At 43.5% G+C, this 20154-nt stretch overlaps 1 protein-coding gene across 1 annotated transcript; it reads right to left on the reverse strand.

The window, feature by feature from the left end:
- Positions 1-1847: 1847 nt before the first annotated feature.
- On the reverse strand, positions 1848-18928 carry LOC144679140 (leukocyte elastase inhibitor-like). Its single transcript, XM_078539500.1, has 7 exons — positions 18809-18928; positions 12582-12758; positions 11884-12021; positions 11510-11627; positions 8811-8953; positions 6090-6257; positions 1848-2377 (listed from the first exon to the last, which is right to left on the reverse strand). The coding sequence occupies exons 2-7, from the start codon at positions 12747-12749 to the stop codon at positions 1973-1975; spliced, it is 1140 nt and encodes a 379-aa protein (XP_078395626.1). The 5' UTR covers positions 12750-12758; positions 18809-18928; the 3' UTR covers positions 1848-1972.
- Between the last annotated feature and the right edge of the window lie 1226 nt (positions 18929-20154).

Below are 20154 nucleotides of genomic sequence, written 5' to 3' on the forward strand. Positions count from 1 at the left end.
GCACATGAACCTGAGCCTACACTCTTTGGAACTGTGCCACTAAATCTGTCTTACCTCTCCCTAACCTTTCTGCCAAAAGTGCATCACCTCACACTTCTCCATATTAAATTCCATCTACTAAGCAAGTCTGGCAGTATCTGCTGGAAATGCTCGACCCGCTGAGTATTTTCACCATTTTGTGTGTTCCTTATTTTAATTTAATTTCTTGCCTCAGATACTCCCTGACTCGCAGAGAGTCAGGATTCCAGAATCTGTAGATCACTGTTTCTAGAAAAGCGCAATTATTGACAGCAGCAGAGCTGGGTAGAGTTACCACACAAAAGGCCCACAAATAATATTCTCACTTATGCGCACCCAGGAAAGTGCTGGAAATCTGAAATAAAAAGATAGCCCACGCTGGAACAAGGTCAGCATCGGCCGTAAATTTCACGCGTGACTCCATTCTGTCGAAATGAACGTGTCTTTGGGTTGTAGATGCCGATTGGAAACTCTCGAGGTTAGTGACTCAATCTGTGCCGCCAACCGAATGCTTGCTATTAATAAATCCAGATTACTGTTTATTGCTATACAGAAAAAAGTCAACATTCATTTGAAACTTAAGACTCAAAAGCAGAGAGTTTAGGACCTAATCCCACCACTGTGAGGATTTAACCAGCAGCAGTGGCCCACACCAAGCCGCAACCTGGCAGCTTTCTGTCTGGGGGGATAGTGAAGGCGGCAGGGATGGGGGAAGGGTGGATCCCTCCTTAATGGGCCCCCTGGAGTCCCACCAAGGTGTAACACTGCCAGCTTCCCCTCACCCCCCAGGTTGTTCAGCTCCAGTCCCCACAGTCTCCTAACCCCTAGCAGCGGCCTCCTCCCTGCTCCTCCTCCCTGCCCACACTTACTATCTCCAGGGATCCAACAAGATCCCTGCTGAAAGTCCCAGTGTAATACTGACAATGCTCCCTTCTGACGGTGCTGCCAGTACTGGAGAGCCTCTGATTGGCCAGCAGCTCTCTTAAGGCGGGACTTCCTCCTCCAGGGTGGAAGTCCCGCCTCCAGCCTATTAACGGCCAATTGGGGACCCTGGAACCTCATTAAATCCAGCCCACAGTTAGTACGAATCCAATTTTGTTAATTTATTGATGGTTTTCATTAATATTTCATGCAGCTACAGATTAAAGAAAATAGATAGATGGGTATCATCCAAGTCAAAGCAGCCTGCTCAACTGGCACCTCACAGACCACTTTAAGCATTCACCTCCACCTCTGGCACACCTTGGCAGCAGTGTGACCATCTACAAAATGTACTGCAGCAACTCGCCAAGCCTCTTTTGTGAACACTTTACAAACCCGCTATAACCTAAAAGGGCAAGGGCAGCAGATGCACGGGAATAGGTTCCCCTCCAAGCCACTCACCATCCTGACTTGGAAATATATCGCCGTTCCTTCACTGTCGCTGGGTCAAAATTCTGGAACTCCCTCCCTAACAGCACTGTGGGTGTACCTACACCACAGGGACTGCAGCGGTTCAAGGCGGCAGCTCACCACCACCTTCTCAAGGGCAACTAGGGATGGGCAATAAATGCACTGGCCTGGCCAGCGACACTCACCTGCCATGAACGAAAAAAAAATCTATCCTTAAAAATTCTGAAACAACAATCAGTTCTGATTCAAGGTCTATCGACATAACACATTAACTCGGTTGCTCTCTCCATGTCTGCAGCCAGACCTGGAGTATTTCCAGAAGGTTCTGCTAATATTTCAGATTTTCAGCATTTCGCTTTTGATTCACTCAACCATACTTTGCATTCATTTTAATTGATGCTGTTTTAAAATAAAAACGCTTCTTGTGATTCAGACGATTTATCAAGGAAAATACGTTTATTTAATGCATCTTTAATCACGAATAAGATTATTCTTTCGAATTTACTGATGAAGTATTTCCACGTTTTGCTTTCATGCAGCGTTACTCAATTCACTGGCATGTTCAGGGGGACGTGTATCTACCAAAGAACAGAATGTTATTTGATTTGTTGTGCCTGATGAAAAAGAGGAAGGGATGATCAGCAGTGAACATTTCCTCCTCCATCGCCATACAAAACTGAGCCATTACTGCTGTAGCAGCAGCTGCTTCTGTCCCTCCCTCATTCACCTCCACGAAAGACTTGTGTGCGACTTTGGACACGGACAGGTCACGAGCTCCAGACATTCCAGATAGATCAGCCTTCGAAACTTCAAAAAGATCCTGCATGCCTAAGCTGGACAGGGGCGAGTTGAGCTCATGCTCGTCTTCCAGTTTAAATCTGGGCAGACGAACATGAACATTCATCTTTCGCATTTGGTTCGGAAGTGTCCATTCTTGCAGCTTTTTGAATGTAAGTGCCTTCTCCAGCTGATGGACCAAAATACAGGGATATCAGTTAGAGACCAAAGCAAGAAAAGCTCAGGTAAAAAGATCAGGCCCACAGTGATCTGTTGGACTCGTTTTGATTGCAAGGAAACAGAGGAGCAAATTCAGGCTTCTCCCCGACAAATTGGCCCGGATTTTTAAAAAAATGTTTTTTTCACCTCTCCCAGGGGATCACCTGATTTCTGGGTGAGGTACGGAGTGTATCTTGTGTGACACATAGGGCAGAAATTCTCGGTCAGCTGGCTGGCGCGCGCCTGACCCGCTCGAGCGTGAAATGACGTGCGTTGAAGTCGGCCGAGGGTGCCGTCAACGTGCAGTTGCGCGATAGTTCGATCGGCGGGTGTGCGCCAGCCGACAATTAAAGAGGCCTGTTAAAGGCCATTAAATAATCAATTAATGTAAATTTTCCGCTGCCCCATTCAACCTAACGGTTGGCAGGGGGTCAGGTGAAAACTTTTTTTGCAAACTTCATCCACGGGCGGGATGAGGTTTCCAAAAGCAAAAAAAAATTAAATTAAAAATTTAATTTTTCATTAATAACAGGTCCCTGCTCATGTGACAGAGCCGCATGAGGGACATGTTTTATTACATTGTTATTTTCTTTATTTTTTTTTAATACCTCTTCATCTCCTTGAGGTAGCTCCGTGCCTCAGGGAGATTATGCAGCGCTTCACTCCTGCGCATGCGCCAAGTTTGTCCTCGGCCCGCTTGCCCTCGCCCACCCCCGCACACCACCCACCCCACAACCTTCCCACACGGGCAGCGTGAAATCGCGGTGCGGTGCTGATCACGGGCAGTAGTCAGCTTTCCACCCGCCAAGGTATCTGCCCATAAGGTATCACAATTGTGTGGGACAGGCTGGATGGACCAGAGGACCTCTTGCTGCCTTGTCATTGTTCGTGCCTTTGCATAATATTAAACCATAATTGGTGTTGGGGGGACACAAGTGACCACAACACGTGGCCTTTCTTTACCTTCCCTCAGAAATGCTGAAAGGTTTTGCCCCATCTTGTGCTGAGTGTTTCCCTTGTCACGATTTTGGCCTCCTCACCCGAAGGTATTGACTTTGTGCTGGGGAGTGGTGGTCACCCACTGGCTACATAGCCAGCATTCACATGTTAGCCTGGGTTTCAAGTGTAGGCAAGCTGACTGGAAATCCAGACCTGTGATTTGAGGAGGGTGTTACAGACGGCAATCGCAGGTAGAATTCCTGCCTGATTTTCCTCTCCTAGCCCAGAGTTGACTTATCGGTACACAGACAGGCATTTTAAAATGACTACTGTACTAGATGGTAAGGGTGCGTTGGGAATTCTAGTGCCCTTGCTGAACATCGGCTGTAATTAGCTATTGCAGCATAGGGCAGGATTTTTACCTCGGCAGACGGGATTGGGAGCGGAAGCGAAACTGACCACCGCTCACGATCGGGCCCCGACTGCGATTTCACGCGGGCCGGCCAATTAACGGCCGGCCAGCGTGAAACGCGCGCTGCAACGCTGAGCACCGCCAGGGTGGGGGCGAGCACGTGTGCGGACGTGCACACTGAAAGCTCCCTGAAGGCACAGAGCTGCCTCAGGGAGCTGAAGAATTTTAAAAGCCTAAATAAAGAATTTAAAAACGTCAAAAACATGGCCCCCTCGTGTGACTCTGCCACATGAGCAGGGACATGTCATAAATGAAATCTAAACATTTTTATCCTATTTTTAATTCCTTTTGGAAACCTCATCCTGCCCGTGGATGAGGTTTCACAAAAAATCCAAAGGCCGCCTGGCCGATTTGCCTGCCTGCCGACTGTAAGGTTGGATGGGCAGTGAAAAAGTTTAATTATTACTTTAATGGCCTGTTAATTGCTGGCGGGCGTGTTGCCAACTCCCGCGCGTGCCCACCAAAATATCGCACGGGTGCACGATGACATCGGGGTACTTGCCCAACGCCATCGCACGTCATTTTATGCTCTAGCAGGTCAGGCACGCGCCTGCCTGCTCAGTGAAAAATTCTGGCCATAGATAAGTTGTGGTTTGTATGGTACAATTACTTAATGATGAACCTGCTGAGGATTGAAGCATTCACTATGGTGAACCTCAAAGACAGAAATGCTTCTACTCTAAATACAAGGGTGTGTTTTGCAGATAGGGAGGATAAGATTAGTGTAAACTTTATTCTGGAGTACACATTTTAACTGTGAATTTCAGCTCTATAAATAAAATCCAGACTAAATACCAAATGGTCTCAGGTCATTAGCCCCTCAATTCATGTCTCTGCCTTTCTGTCAAAGTGTGAAGTTTTCGAAAGCGGAGCATATCTGAGCTGCCATTTATTGCACCAATAAATTGTGTGATGGACGCCCGTTTAAAATATAGGGCTGTCGATTAAGAGGAATCCTAATTGCTCTGGTTGAAACCATAAAGTGGCGTTTCGTAATCACCAAATGGGCCAACACGCAAGTGGGGACGTCCCAGTAAATATCTGAGGACACCTGTAATTTATGGGTAACAACAGCAACTTGTATTTATATAGCACCTTTAAGTCCCAAGGTCCTGCACAGGAACGTTATCAATCAAAATTGACTGCTAGCCACATAAGGCAATATTAGTGAAGATGACTAAAAGTTTGGTCAAAGTGGTAGATTTTAAGGAGTGTCTCGAAGGACGGAAAATGGGCAGAGAGGCAGACAGGTTTAGAGAGGGAATTCCAGAGCTTAGGGCATAGGCAGCTGAAGGCAAGGCTACCAATAGTACAGCAATTAAAATCAGAATGATTAGAAGGCCAGAATTAGATGAGTGCAGATATCTCGGAGGGTTGTTCGACTGGAGGAGATTACAGAGCTAGGGAGAGGTGAAGCCAGAGAGAGGTTTGTAAACAATGATGAAAATTTTACAATGGAGGTGTTGCTTGGCTCGGACCCAATGTTGGGCAGTGAGCACAGGGGTGATAGGGGAATAGGGAGATTGGTGTGAGTTGTGACACAGGCACTAGAGTTTTAGATCACCTCACGTTTACGGAGGGTAGAATGTGGGAGACCAGCCAAGGGTGTGTCTGGAGTCAAGCCTTAAGATAGCAAAGGCATGAATAAGGATTTCAGCAGCAGATGAGGTTTGGTGGAGAAGCTTAGGCAATGTTGTGGAGGTAGAAATTGACTGCTAGCCACATAAGGCAATATTAGTGAAGATGACTAAAAGTTTGGTCAAAGTGGTAGATTTTAAGGAGTGTCTCGAAGGACGGAAAATGGGCAGAGAGGCAGACAGGTTTAGAGAGGGAATTCCAGAGCTTAGGGCATAGGCAGCTGAAGGCAAGGCTACCAATAGTACAGCAATTAAAATCAGAATGATTTTACCTTAGTGATGGCGCAGATATGTGGTTGGAAGCTCATCTTGTGACATCAAGGTGGCAAACAGTTCAGCCTCAGCCAGTTGCCAGAGAGAGGGATGGAGTCAGTAGCTAGGGAATGCAGTCTGTAGCGGGGACTGAAGACAATTTTCTAAACACCCTTCCAGCATCAACCAATGATTTTTAAAGCTAAATTATTCAACTACTCCACAAATACTTATCTTTACTAAGAATATCATAGAACTGCAGTAAATTCAAGAGTATTCAAGCTTCATACAGTTCACAGAGTAAGGGGTTCTACATCCCTATATAAAATATCTGACTCCACATAAAGTATGTCAACACCTTAAATGATGAAAAGATACTGTACCTGTTTCAGACCTGTAGAATCATCCATGATGTCATCTGGCAACAAGATAATCATACTTAAGTCGTTACCAACGTATGGAAGCTCAAGTACCCGGATATTAAGTTCAGGGACGTGACGGAAAAAGAACTTCTTTTTCTGGTACATCATATTCACTGGCTTGCTATCATTCTGTGAACAGTAGCATTCAAGGCATTTCATTATTTTTGTAACTTAATTTATTTGAATAATACATTGAAGGAGACAATTATGAGAATTACTCAAAGGGAACAAAATAAGTCACAAGATGCAAATATAAGCCCAACACAGATAAGGCAGTAACTTGTAAAGCAAGCACATTGTTGGAGGTGTGTATTATATTCTCATCATGCACTAATCCTGAAGAAACTATCATAATTGTCCAGGTTTTGACAAGATTACTCACTGCTATATAAGTCTAAGTAGTAACTTTAGTAATGTGGGTAGAACATACCAAGATTGTCCCTCTGGGCCGGAATTTTGCTACCGAGGCAGATAGCTCAAGTTGGCCGATGTCCTGACTTGGCAGACATGCCTCCATATAAAGGGCCCTGCCACACACAACTTTCGCTCCAGGGAGGTGAGGGCATGATCAAGTTGGGCCTGCCGCCTCTGGAAGCGGTTTGGAAGGGGCAATGGAGGTGGGTGAGTGCCACAGTGGGCTGGCTAGAAGGCCCGCCTCAGTTCTCTGAAACTTTGGCCCAGTTTATAAAAGGCTGTTAGGCCGTCTAGCTTTTACCCTTCACCCAGCTCCCCCCCCACCACCCCCCCGCCCCACATTCCCTCTTTGCCATCTCATACACCCCTTGCCGCCTCCGTAGCCATTCCAGTATCCATTAGGGGAAGACCTCCAGAGCCATGTGAAGATGAAAAAAATTAAACTTCTAACAAACTAAGAGAGCTCTCATTCATGTAGCCCAGTCAAAGTTTTTAAATCCTCTCAAGTGGTCAATCTGTTATTTAAAAAAAGCTTCTATTTAGTAACCACATCAAATTCATCTAATCCTTTAATATCCTCTTAAAACTGTCAATCAAAAGGTGAACAGCCATCCTGCTGAGATAAGTGGTCTTTTGACCTTTTGAAACTCAGCCAAGCATTCATAATGAGCTTAGCTTTAATAACAGCTCTTGGAAACTGTTAACAATGAAGTCTATTAAAACTGCAGGGCCAAAGCTACACCAGATTGCCTGTCAATCAATGCACTCCAGCAGCATGTGCAGTTTTACTCTAACTGAAAACAGCAGCCTAGTTCATTTTCATCTTTACAGACCTGGGGGTTTAAATAACTTCAGATCATGACACTTAAACAGACCTTATCCATCCTTCAAGAGTGTTTATGTTTCCTCCAGAAATATGTGATTCCCACAGTGTGGGTTAAGAGCATAAGAACAGAAGAACTAGGGGCAGGAGTAGGCAATTCAGCCCCTCGAGCCTGCCCTGCCATTCAATACGATCATGGCTGATCTCATTTTGGCCTCAACTCCAATTTCCCGCCCTCTTCCCATAACTTTTCAACCCGTTACTAATTAAAAATGTCTATCTCCTGCTTAAATTTATTCAGTGTCCCGGCATCCACTGCACTCCGAGGTAGTGAATTCCACAGATTCACGACCCTTTGAGAAAACTAATTCCTCCTCATCTTTGATTTAAATCTACCACCCCTTAGCCTAAAACTATGGCCTCTTATTCTAGAATGCCCCACAAGGGGAAACATCCACTCCACGTCTACTTTGTCTATCCCCTTTAGCATCTTAAAAACCTCAATTAGATCTCCTCTCATCCTTCTAAACTCTAGCGAGTATAGGCCTAAACTGCTCAGTCTCTCCTCATAAGACAAGCCCCACATCTCTGGAATCAATCTAGTGAACCTCCTCTGAACCGCCTCGAATGCAACTACATCCTTCAAGTAAGGGGGCCAAAACTGTGCACAGTACTCCAGGTGCGGTCTCACCAATGCCTTGTACAGTTGCAACAACACTTCCCTGTTTTTATACTCTATTCCTTTAGCAATAAATGCCAAAATTCCATTTGCCTTCCTTATTACTTGCTGCACCTGCATACTAGCTTTCAATGTATAAGGATGTATGATTCATGTATAAGGACGCCCAGATCCCTCTGCACTGAAGCATTCTGGAGTTTCTCTCCATTTTAATAATAAGTCGCCTTTTTATTCTTCCGACCAAAATGGATAACCTCACACTTATCCACGTTAAACTCCATCTGCCAAATTTTGGCCCATTCACCTAACCTGTCCATATCTATTTGTAAATTTCTTATTCCTTCATTGCAACTTACTTTCCCACCTTTTTTGGTGTCATCTGCAAATTTAGCTATAGTACCTTCTATCCCTGAATCCAAGTTAATATAGATTGTAAATAATTGGGGCCCAAGGACTGAACCCTGTGGGTTTAGGAAGTCAGGCCCTGGGAACAATAAAAATAGGGTCTGTTTAAACTCAGCATTATTTTCAAACGGCCTAGCAGACTCATGTTTCGTACCTTAGTGATTCATGCCCCTCCCCCTTCCATCTATCGGCGAAAATTGCACCAGATGGAAATGGAGGTGGGACTTCCACATCCGGGTCCCACCCACCATTTTTAAAGGTCTCCAGAGTTATCCTGACTTCTCAAAATCCAGCCCTCTAAGTCTTCCCCCCCTAAGCAAACAAATTGCCTAATTTAGTACTGGCATTTTGTTTAGAGTACCTTATTCAGTCTGAATGGCATCTTCTCTGTACATTGCTCATTAAACTTCTCAGCCCAGCTTCCTTTGAAGTAGATGGCATTCACCAACACGAGTCTGGTGTCACTGTTAACAGACCCTTGAGTCAGCAAGTCTTGGATCTTACCTGAACAGAAAGAGACATTGGCATAGTACACAACAGCAGCAAAAAGGATGAGGAACGATTTAACCTTCTTTAATTTATTTTTGTAAGTTTAAAACATCAGAAGGAGAGACAGAAAAAAAAAATCAGAATTAACAGTCCCCAAATCTTTCAGGCTACATTTTTTTAAAAGGTTACTAAAACAGGAAGCTTTTCCCACAGAACATTAATTAAACACATGATTCGAATGGCCTCCTTCTGTGCATTAAATGTCTACCAATCTATGAAATTTTTTAATAGATTAATAACCAAATTAAATTAGCACATTGACTCACATAGGACATACAGCACAAAAACAGACCATTCACTCTAAATGGCCTGTGCTGGAGTTTATAATCCACACGAGTCTCACTTCCCATTTCATCGACCTTGGGCAGCATTTCACGTGCTCCGCCCGGTGTGTTTCCAGCAGGTGGGCACACAAAATAGGGCAGGTGCCCAACCCACCACCCCACCGCCCCCAGCCACCCCCACCCCCACCCCCCCACCTCCGCCCCCCCGCCCCCGCCCCCCCCTACTGCAGTATAACTGAAGCCCGTTCACAACTTGCATTAATTCAGGAATTTTGCATGAGTTGTGGGACTCTCTTTTTCTATATTTATCCGTTCATGGAACGTTGGCATCGCTGGCTGGGCCAGCCTTTGTTGCCCATCCTAATTGCCCTTGAGAAGGTGGTGATGTGCCGCCCTCTTGAATCGCTGCAGTCCATGTGGTGTAGGTACACCCACAGTGCTGTTAGGAAGGGAGTTTCAGGATTTTGACCCAGCGACAGTGAAGAAACGGCGATATATTTCCAAGTCAGGATGGTGTGGGGCTTGGAGGGGAACTTGCAGGTGGTGATGTTCCCTTGCATCTGCTGCCCTTGTCCTTCTAGATCAGTGATGGGCAACCTAGGTTAGTGAGTGAGCATCTCAGTGGGCTGCGAGATTGAAATCGGGCATGTGCACTGACCATAACTCCATGAATAAGATTTTGCGGGATACGCTGATTGAACCGTAACAGCGCTTCGATTGGACGCAGAGGGAGCACACGGCTCTCACAGCAATGTTCCGTGCAATCAGCACACACCTCACTTCACGTGCCCTTGCTTTGCGTGCATATCACTTTAGTAACATTGGTAGGAAAAAACCGTGGATGGAAACCAGTGGAATCTGGCAACCCTGAGCACGGGCAACAGTCAACAAAACGTCTCCTGGGCCGCACTCAGAACCCTGTTGGGCCCCATTAGACCCTCGGGCCACATGTTGCCCATCGTTGTTCTAGATGGTGGAGGTCGGAGGTTTGGAAGGTGCTGTCAAAGCAGCCTTGGTGAGTTGCTGCAGTGCATCTTGTAGATGGTACACACTGCTCCCACTGTGCATCAGTGGTGGAGGAGGTGGGTGTTGGAGGTGGATGGGATGTCAATCAAGTGGCCTGCCTTGTCCCGGATGGTGTTGAGCTTCGAGTGTTGTTGGAGCTGCACTCATCCAGGCAAGCGGAGAGTATTCCATCACACTCCTGACTTGTGCCTTGTAGACAGTGGACAGACTTTGGGAAGTCAGGAGGTGAGTTATTCTCTGCAGAATTCCTATCCTCTGACCTGCTCTTGTATTTATATGGCTGGACCAGTTCAGTTTCTGGTCAATGTTAACTGCCAAGATGTTGATCGTGGGGGATTCAGTGATGATAATGCCATTGATTGTCAAGGGTGATCAATAGATTCTCTCATGTTGGAGAGAGTCATTGACTGGCACTCGTGTGGGGCGAATGTTACTTGCTACCTTTCAGCCCGAGTCTGAATGCTATCCAGGTTTTGCTGCATATGGACATGACACATTTAGCAGCGGAGTTTTTGTGCAATCAGCTTAAAAGGATCGATTAAGTTCGGGTGTAGTGTAAACTCAGATGTAAGTTACACCCAAATCTCTGCAAATCTTTTCACTTAAATTCAGTACTGCCCCATAGTTAGACTGCAGTCTCGCCATAAGTTTTCAGGTAATTAGGTCAATGTGCGCAGAATCCAATTACGTTAGCTTTCTGTAACAATGTGGGCATCGTGCACAAGAAGATTGACATTTAGGCAGCACAGGATGGACACAAGTACATTTTTGTACATGCATGAAGTGCTCTGGAATTCAGGTAAAACCAACACACCGTGTACAGCCAGTATAACTATAACTTGACCTGTACAATGGAGGTCTCATTGTTCAACTTAATTCACTTTTTCATCGGATAAGCTACAATAGTACACTGAATAGGACGCTGAAATACTGCTAACGCGACTTAAGTCCGAGACAGTTAACTTACTGTTGATAACCAGTCAGGATTCTGGATCCAGTTTCATTCTATGTAATACAATAAAATATTCACACTGCTATGGCCGGGGGCAGCGAATTCATAAAATCTACTCTATAGTTTTTATTCGAATTTTTTAAATATGCCAATGAAATTGTTAGTACAAAGATTTATACTTCCTTTGCATTAAAAAGATTCTCGCTTCACCCTCAGTTTGCAAACGGTTGAACGTAGAGGACATCTTACCCTCAGTTTGCGCCTCCACCCATTTATTGATCTCCTGCCTTGTTCCATCTGCAGCAGCTTGGAAATCAACTGCAGACATCTCTGCTCCATAGAATTTGACAGTGGATTTACAGAATTCCTGAATAACGGATATAGGAAAAATTAGCTATAATGTCCAGTTTTAAAGCCTTCGAACCCTGATTTAAAAATGATCAATTAGCGGATCACCAGAATTGGTGTACTGTCTATAGCAGCAATGCCCAAACATTGACAATATGTTCAACTTGTCCTTTGAGGAGATTATTTAGGAGTCACGAACAACACTGGCATGAGTATCCAGCTTGGTTTCTGAGCACTGGAAGAATCTGGGAACAGGTGACCCACTCACAACTTACTTCTAGGAAGTTGTAGCTCTTCTCTCCATAAAGTCGATTGGCCACTTTCAACAGATACGAAACATCAGCTCGGTTAATATCTAGTTGCAATTTCTGGAATCCAGAATGGACATCTCCAACTTGATCAAAATGGAGAGCCTGTTATCAGAATAAATAGACAAAACAAACATCAAGCAATGAATTGAAAAATGAGCTACAAGTTATAATCATCCATGTTCTTTCTGCCATTTTGTTTCCTGCTGGTTTTCTTTGCCCCCTTCCTGTAGACATGTATTCTGTGCTGGGATACCATTCTGTACATGCTGATCACCTCCCAGTATCTCACCAAAGAAGGCTTCAGTCTAAGCCTAGAGATTGAATGTCAATAACTTATTCAATTACCTGGGCACATCAGTTAATGGTAACACTGCTCTTAGCCAACATCCGCACATTCACAGTAGAGATCACTGAACAGTGAGTAGGGGACAGGAAAGCTGGTGGATCGTCCCCTCCCGAACATGACTAATTCCACTTGGATCAGTTAACTCGGTGCAGGCCAAGCGCTGAACCAGGATCTTCCAGTTTTATGACGCTTAGCTACTCACTTTTCGTATGAGCTAACCGAACTTGGCAAAAACAAGGATGTATAAAAACAAAACGCGTACACACAACACAAAAGACTTAGCTACGTCTTTTGTTCAGAGTAATTTCATACCTACCTTTGCCATTTGAGATGCAGTATTGTTTTTTGCTCCGAGGTAAACCATGGCCAATGCAGTGGAGATGCTGAATGGTGAAAAAAAGATGTTGCCAGCTTGATTTTTTTCAATCAGCTTTGTGAAAAGGTCAAGAGTGAAATGACAATTTGCTTTGCTCAAATCCTCCATCGTTTTAAACTGTAAGAAAAATAAATATAAAACACAGATGTTGAAAGGGATTTTAGCACAACAAGGTTCTCAAGAAAATTAATGAATTACCAGAACTTGCAACTGAAGGCAAGATTTGGCTTATGAAGATTCACAAGCTGAGTGTTTGCAACGAAACATTTACAACCTTGCTATAAAACTGGACACAGGTTTTTATTCTTTACAAGGCTGAGATGAAGTTGTTGAAGTAACCTTGATCAAGTGATGAATAATTGAGGCAAAGGCATCTGTGTTGGGGCACATTTTGCACAACCAGCTTTTAAATCAATATAGAATTTCCCAGTCGGCCAAATTAAATTGCTTAACTATCAGTAAAGCAGGCAGGGTGGTGCCATAATATTTGGAAACAATTATGAAATAAAGAGAAAAGGTGAGACCCCAGTACAGGTCCCTGGAGATTGTTATGTCATAAATGTTGCATTGTATGCTGCTAAAAATGAACTTTAAACCATTAATTATCAGCTCACCCCTAAATCATAATCAAGATACAGACCTCCCTCAACTTTGTCTAATCATATACTTTAAAACAGAAAATAGCTTCTGATACAAATCATATCCTAACAGATTTTTCTATAGCGGCTATCAATACTAATCTGCAATCAGCCAATCAATTGTACAAGGTAAAATGCACACTTGACAGCCTTTTTATACATATTGCTCTTCCTCCTCGCACCACACACATGGAACATCCTAACTGGATCCATCTGGTCCATGTAGCAATGCACAAAGTTCACCCAATCAAAGTTAGAAGATTAATGCAGCCGTTGTGAAAGAAGTGACTATTCAGTCCCTCAGCCTGTTTCACCATTTTTATTACTCTGAGGTCATCAAACAGATTACTGAATGTGCGTAATCATACAGGACTCCTTATCATATTCTGCACCATTGTCTAAGATTATCAAGATGTTAGTCAATGGTCAGCCACCATTATTCATGTCTCTGTCCTTGCATAGTCTGAAATACCTTCCTATACAGCTGGTAAGGTAAGCCATTGAAAATGTTAGACTTCTGCTTTTGTCTAAGGAGCTCAATATGTGTTACCTTGAGGCTAAGGGCTTTGAAAGACTACGTGCAGTAGCACACACTGCTATCTTAGGCTAACTGTTGTTAGCCATGTTATCCTGCCCATAATGCTTGCATCAGCCATTCTGCCTTGGTTTCATAGAAGAAACTACGGAATGAGATATAATATTTCAACACACACGAACAGTTTGAATGAATTTCCATCACCACCTTCAAACATGTTTCGTTGTGCACATACTATTATCGGGATAGATGAATTGATAAATGACATGGTAACTACAAAGAAAATCACTTGACCCTTATTAGTTCATCCATCCATGAATAGCCTACAGTTCTCCCACTGTAGTAATGAAATGTTTCTCAAATGCATTTTCACCTGTACTACTCCACCTGGAAATTTACACTAATCATTGATCACTCTTTACATTAATAAGAATTTGCTGATATCAATCCTAAGGTACCTTTTACTACTTTTCACCTCTGTCTTCTTGCACAGTTCCCCACAATTTAAAGTAGTATTCCACATTCATCTTTTCCATATCATCTGCTGTTTCATGTACCTCTATAAGGTATTTTTTTTCTAATTTCTCAGACCACAGTAACCAGGGGTCAGTCTCGTCGACCTTGCTGCTGCCTTCAGCACTAGAAGGTTTTGCTGTCTTTGGTGATCAGAATTGGACGCAGTTGTTAAAGTGTGGTCTAATCAGAGCACTCACAGCTTTATCATAACTTCCTCTGATTTATATCCAAACATTTTGGCTATGTCGGTCAACATTCTATTGGGTTTGCTGATTGCTGCCCTGCCTTAGTCTGTACATATTTAACATTGAGTGTACCAAGACACCCAGCTCTCTTTCTATCTGATTCTTAGCTATTTCTGTACCATTCATGAGGTACTTATGTTCCTTATTTTTACAGAGCATTTTACAGAAACAGGCCATTTGGCCCAACAGGTCCCTATTGCACACAAGCTTCTTCCCATCTTACTTCCTCTCACCCTATCAATTTAGCTTTCTATTCCCTTCTTCCTCATTTATTTGTCTTGCTTCCCTGTAAATACATCTATGCTCTTTTCCACAACAACCCCATGTGGTAGCAAGTACCACATTCTCACTGCTCTCTGAGTAAAGAGGTTCTTCCTGAATTCGTTATTAGTGATTATGTTGAATTTATGGTGCCCTAGTTTTGGACTCCCTTACAAGTGGAAATATCTTTTTTACGTCTACCATATTGAACCCCTTCATAATATCCCTCTCGGGGTACCTCTCAGGCTTCTCTTCTTTAGAGAACAGAGCCCCAGAGTGCTCAGTTCTCCCTGATAGTTACACACTCTGTCCTGGTATCATTCTTGCAAATCTTTTTATTTACAATTTCCCTAATGCTTCTATGTCCTTTTAAATATGGAGATCAGAACAATGCACAGTACTCCAGGTGTGATTTACCAAAGTTCTGTTAACATTTAACATACCTTCTCCGTATTTGAATTATATTGCACCTGTTGCTTTCTACTATTCAAATTGCTTATTATTCATTTCTAGGATCTACTCTATCATTTACCCTATCATTTTGAGTTTGACTTAAAACCTTACATGATGAATTTTGTCAAATGTCTTTTGGAGATTAGGTACGCTAAACCATAATACTATCCATAGTAAATTTGAGCAGCAGAATTTTACAGACCCTGTCACGGCGGTGGGTGGGGGGGGGGGGGTGTGGCAAGGCTGTAAGATGCGGCCGGCCGTTCAAAAGCCGTAAAATCCCGCCGGCATAAAATTCCGCCCAAGGTGTTTCTTCCTCCAAGTTGGTGAGACGTGTTCGTCCCCTTCCTTAAATCTGTTGTGTACTGCTCATTGTTTGATTGAGAGAGATAAGTTTACTTCTGCAGTGTGAATGGAGGTCTTAATTGCCTCTGTCTGCTTTATCCCCTTTTCTGACCTGTTGCTAACCTACTGGTGCATCTCCAGTGTCCAACAACTCCCTCAAGATCTTCACTTTGGGGAGACAGTGGTGTACTGGTATTGTCACTGGACTGGTAATCCAGAGGCCTAGGCCAATTCTCTGGGGGACATGGGTTCAAATCCCACCACAGCAGCTGGTGGATTTGATATTCAATTAATAATGAGTCTGAAATTAAAAGCTAGTCTCAGTGATGGTGACCATGAAACCATCATAAATTGTCATAAAAACCCATCTGGTTGACTAATGCCCCTTCAGGGAAGGAAACCTGCTGAAAGAGCCACAACAATGTGTTGGCTCTTAGCTGCTCTCTGAAATGGTCTTACAAGTCACTCAATTCAAGGGCAGTTAGGGATGAGCAACAAATGCCAGCCTTGCCAGTGATGCCCACTTCCCATTAAAGAATAAGGATAATGGTGGACTGTGCCTCACAAATATCCTTCCTAGACTCTTTCTGCACTTGGGAAAATACCACAGATTCCTAGTGATTTATTAACTGGGGGATTTTTTTTTAAGCTTGTCTCGGACTTCATCTTATTTGTCAGTTTTGCTTTGCTTCACTAAATTTACAGGGTGTGTTTCTCAGATCCTCCATTATGAATACTTGCAGCAAGTAATTACATAATATCATCAACCCTCAGTTTTGCTTCTGCTGACATCTTTTAACAGTTTATACTTCATCTCGGACTACCTGATTATTGTCACAAAGCCGAAAAATTGTTTTACTATTACGTTCGGCCTCTGCTGCTGTGTTTTCTATGTCTCTCCGATTTCCCTGTTGACTGGCTTCTGAACTTAACTATATTTCTCCTCGTAAACCGCAAGCCTTTTCTGCAGATTTCGTAGAAGTCGTTTTTTCCTTAGCTTTAATTTGTTGATCAGTGTTGAGTTATGTCTGTTTATTTTGTGCTTCTTAGTTTTCTGTAGGTATTTATAGTGCACTTTCAGCATTACTCCTTTCAATGTATTCCAGTTGTCCTTTAGTGAAGTGTTGCTGAACATATTTCAACAACCTATAGGCACTCATTGTTCCCTCATTATATTTATCTTTTCTAATCTCCTGGTCTTGGGTATATCTTTCTTCCAGATGAGGTAAACATCAACATATTATAGTTACTGCCCAGAGGTGGTGTAACTATCAATTCTTGTACATTGACTAAATGCTTTTGCAAACACCAAGTCAAGGCAAGCACATCCAACCCTGAATCAAACTCAGGTACTTCTGTTTCTCTTTGCATGATTGAGGTCTCCCATTAAAATAGCCACCTTCTTACATATTCTTCCTATTTCTTAATACAGCAATTTGTCTCTTTTTTTTTGATGTTAGTCTGGCAGTTTGTATTAAATCTCAGTGTAAGACAGGATTTTATGCATTTGAGATGTTTACCCAGAATGGATCATTCTGTAGCTTTCCCTGAGCTTACGCAAGCGAGAGGGAGGTGTGTCTGTGAGTGTGGCGCCGTGCGTTTGGGTGACATGGCTGCCATAGTGGAATAGCTGACAGTGTATGCAAGCTGTGGGATGTGGATGTAAGGCTTGCAATGCTGAGGGATTGCTACACCGTCAGAGGTGCCACCTTTCAGAGGAGACGTTAAACGGAGGTTGCATTTGTCTTCTCAGACAGATGTAAAAGATCGCTTTTATTGGAAGAAGCAGCACAGGGTTCTCCCTAGTGTCCTGGTTAATATTTATCCCTCAATTAACATCAGTGGAACAGATTCTCTGGTCATTTAATTCATTTCTGATTTTGGGATCTTGCTGTGCACAAATTGGCTGCTGCGTCTCCTATTTACAGCGACAACCACATTTCAAAATACATCATTGATTGTAAAGTACTTTGTGACATCCTGAGGTTGTGAAAGGTGCTATATACCTGCAAGTTCTTTCTTTCACTCAATTAAAACACATTCCCTGTTAAAGAAGTCAGCGTGGGTTCCTCGAAGCCTTTACGAGGTTATAAAAACAAATTAGCTTTATATTTCATGGCCTCAGAACGACTCAAAATGTTTTAACACTATTATTACTTGCACAATTTTCTTCATAAGTATTTGTGAAATTCAGGATTTTTAGCACTCGAGGTCTCAGACCTGCTGGCCTACTGGTCATTATTACATTGCTGTTTGTGGGATCATACCGTGCACAAATTGGCTTGCCACGTTTCCTAAAGGAAAGACCAGTAAAACTTGAAAATGGGGCGTACCAGTAAAGCTTGTCCGGACTGATCTTGTGTACCTTAAAATGGAACTCCTGTATTACTGCTGCCAGTATTACTGGTGACAGTATTACTGGTGACAGAAAATTTTCAACTGGTTTTCCCTTTTATATATATATATATATATATGACAACAATTCATTTCATAATTGCCTTTGCGACATCCTGAGGTCATGAAAGGTGCTATATAAATGAAAATCTTTTCTTTTACATTGTACTTACATTGAAAAGAGCTTGAGTTTGCTTATGTCTGGTTTTAACTCTTCTCCTGAACTTCGGCAACACACTGACCTGTTTCCAACCTACTGGCGCCTCCCCTCCCCTCCATCAACTCCCTCATTGTGCAATGCCTCACAACTATCCTTCCAAGGGTATTTCCAACACACGGGAAGAAATACCATACATTACTAGTGATTTATTCATTGGGAGCCTTAGCAGCTCGTCCAGGTTCTTAAAATCATGACTTTTACTTTGCTTCGCTTTGTTTGAGGAGGGCATGTTTCCCAGATTCTCCCACCTGAATACCTGCAGACCACACAATATTGTCAACCCTGTTTTGCTTTTCCTTGCATCCTTTGTGGTTTGAGGTCCGGAATGAACAGCCCGGTGACAATTCCTAAAGCGGAACCGAGTGGATTTCCCTCGCCCCGGTAGTGTTGGTGAACTACACAGACCGAGAGAGAAGGGACAGTTTCCACATGAATGAAATGGCTGGTGTTTCTCTGATGCACGAAGAGGGGAATTGATGATGAATTTAGTGAAGGTTTGCAGCGCTGACGGGGAAGTGTAGGGAGACTAAAACCCCTGGGTGAGACATAAAGACACTTACCTTATGCACCGCTACCTTTCAGCATCCAACACTTCCTCTTCACTGTGTTCACTTTGCTCTGTGCGCCGCCTCTGGGGCGGGTTTTTAACCCGGAGTGACCGCCCGCCCGCCCGCCCTCAGATTGATGGGACTGCTGTGTTGTCGGTCACAGCGGAGACTGCCCTCTCCCCAGACACACCAGGAGATTCCTGCTTTTGTTCTTCCAAGTTGTTGCGGAATTAAATCCTACAGAGCTTGTGAGAAGTGTACATGTCAATTTAACACAAGCTGACAGAGCCCCAGAAAGTATAAACCCTCCTGAATACAGGTCAACGACGTGTAGTTACACTGAGAGTGCAGTAGGACATGGCTGTGTTGTAGTGAAAGCTGCAGACACATCCCATCCCTGGCGGAGCTGATTTGGGAAAACATTGCGTCTACTTCCCCCAGTGGGAATGGAATCCAAAATGCTGAATATCTTTTGGTCTTTTCCTAAATCTGATTTTTAAATTGCTATAATCATCTTGTTCGTCAATCTGTTCAAAGCCTAACGGGGTGAATCGCTGTGGGGTTTCTCCATGAGCTCTACCTCTGCACAAGAGAAACAGAAAGTCCAGCAAAACAACAACCACACCCATCGCACCATTTCCCTGTGACAGGAGGAGAAACCTTCCCACACAAGTGGTTAGGATTTGGAAGCACTGCCTTATAGGGTGGTGAATACAGATTCAACAGTAGCTCCCAAAAGGGAATCGGATAAATACTTGGAGAAAAATTGGAAGGATGTTTTGGTGGGGGGGGGATGTGGGGGGAAGCAGGGAGTGGGACAAACCAGATTGCCCTTCGAAAAAGCCTCATGTGTCAAAACAGTTTTCCTCCTGAGCTGGGCTATTATATGATTATATATGACATCTAATCACGGGACTTGTAGAAATATTATCCATAAGGGTTCGGTCACCTGCACTTGGTGATTTTGCTTGTAGTTTCCCACCAGCGGCTATTGTGTGAGAAGTTCCAAGAACCAAGAGTTCACTCATGAGAAGGTGGTGAGGGGAAAACTAGGGCAGGGATAGGGTAAACTGAGGATGGGGAGGTGAAGAGGGGAGACTAAGGTCAGGGGAAGAGGGGTAACTATGTGTAAGGGGGAAAGAGCAGAGAAGAACATAGGGTGGAACAGGGGGAAAGAGGGGGGAAGCAGGAATAGAGGGAACCTATTTAAGAAGGGTGGAAGATAAACTAGGAAATTATAGGCCTATTAATCTAAAGTCATTTGTGCAGAACTTCTTATAATCTGTTATTAGGGATAGAGTGACTGAGCATTTGGACAAATATGGACTGATCAAAGACTGCCAACATGGATTTGTAAA

This window comes from Cetorhinus maximus, chromosome 3 (genome assembly GCF_964194155.1).
Source record: "Cetorhinus maximus chromosome 3, sCetMax3.hap1.1, whole genome shotgun sequence".
Taxonomy (NCBI): domain Eukaryota; kingdom Metazoa; phylum Chordata; class Chondrichthyes; order Lamniformes; family Cetorhinidae; genus Cetorhinus; species Cetorhinus maximus.

What these genes read in the sequence shown, in the direction of transcription:
- LOC144679140 (XM_078539500.1), bottom strand. Translation starts at nt 12,749, where the DNA reads ATGGAGGATTTGAGCAAAGCAAATTGTCATTTCACTCTTGACCTTTTC. An exon ending in CTGCATCTCAAATGGCAAAG is followed by an intron (nt 12,022 to 12,581) that starts GTAGGTATGAAA and finishes TTCTGATAACAG; the next exon opens with GCTCTCCATTTTGATCAAGT. An exon ending in AGAGCTACAACTTCCTAGAA is followed by an intron (nt 11,628 to 11,883) that starts GTAAGTTGTGAG and finishes TCCGTTATTCAG; the next exon opens with GAATTCTGTAAATCCACTGT.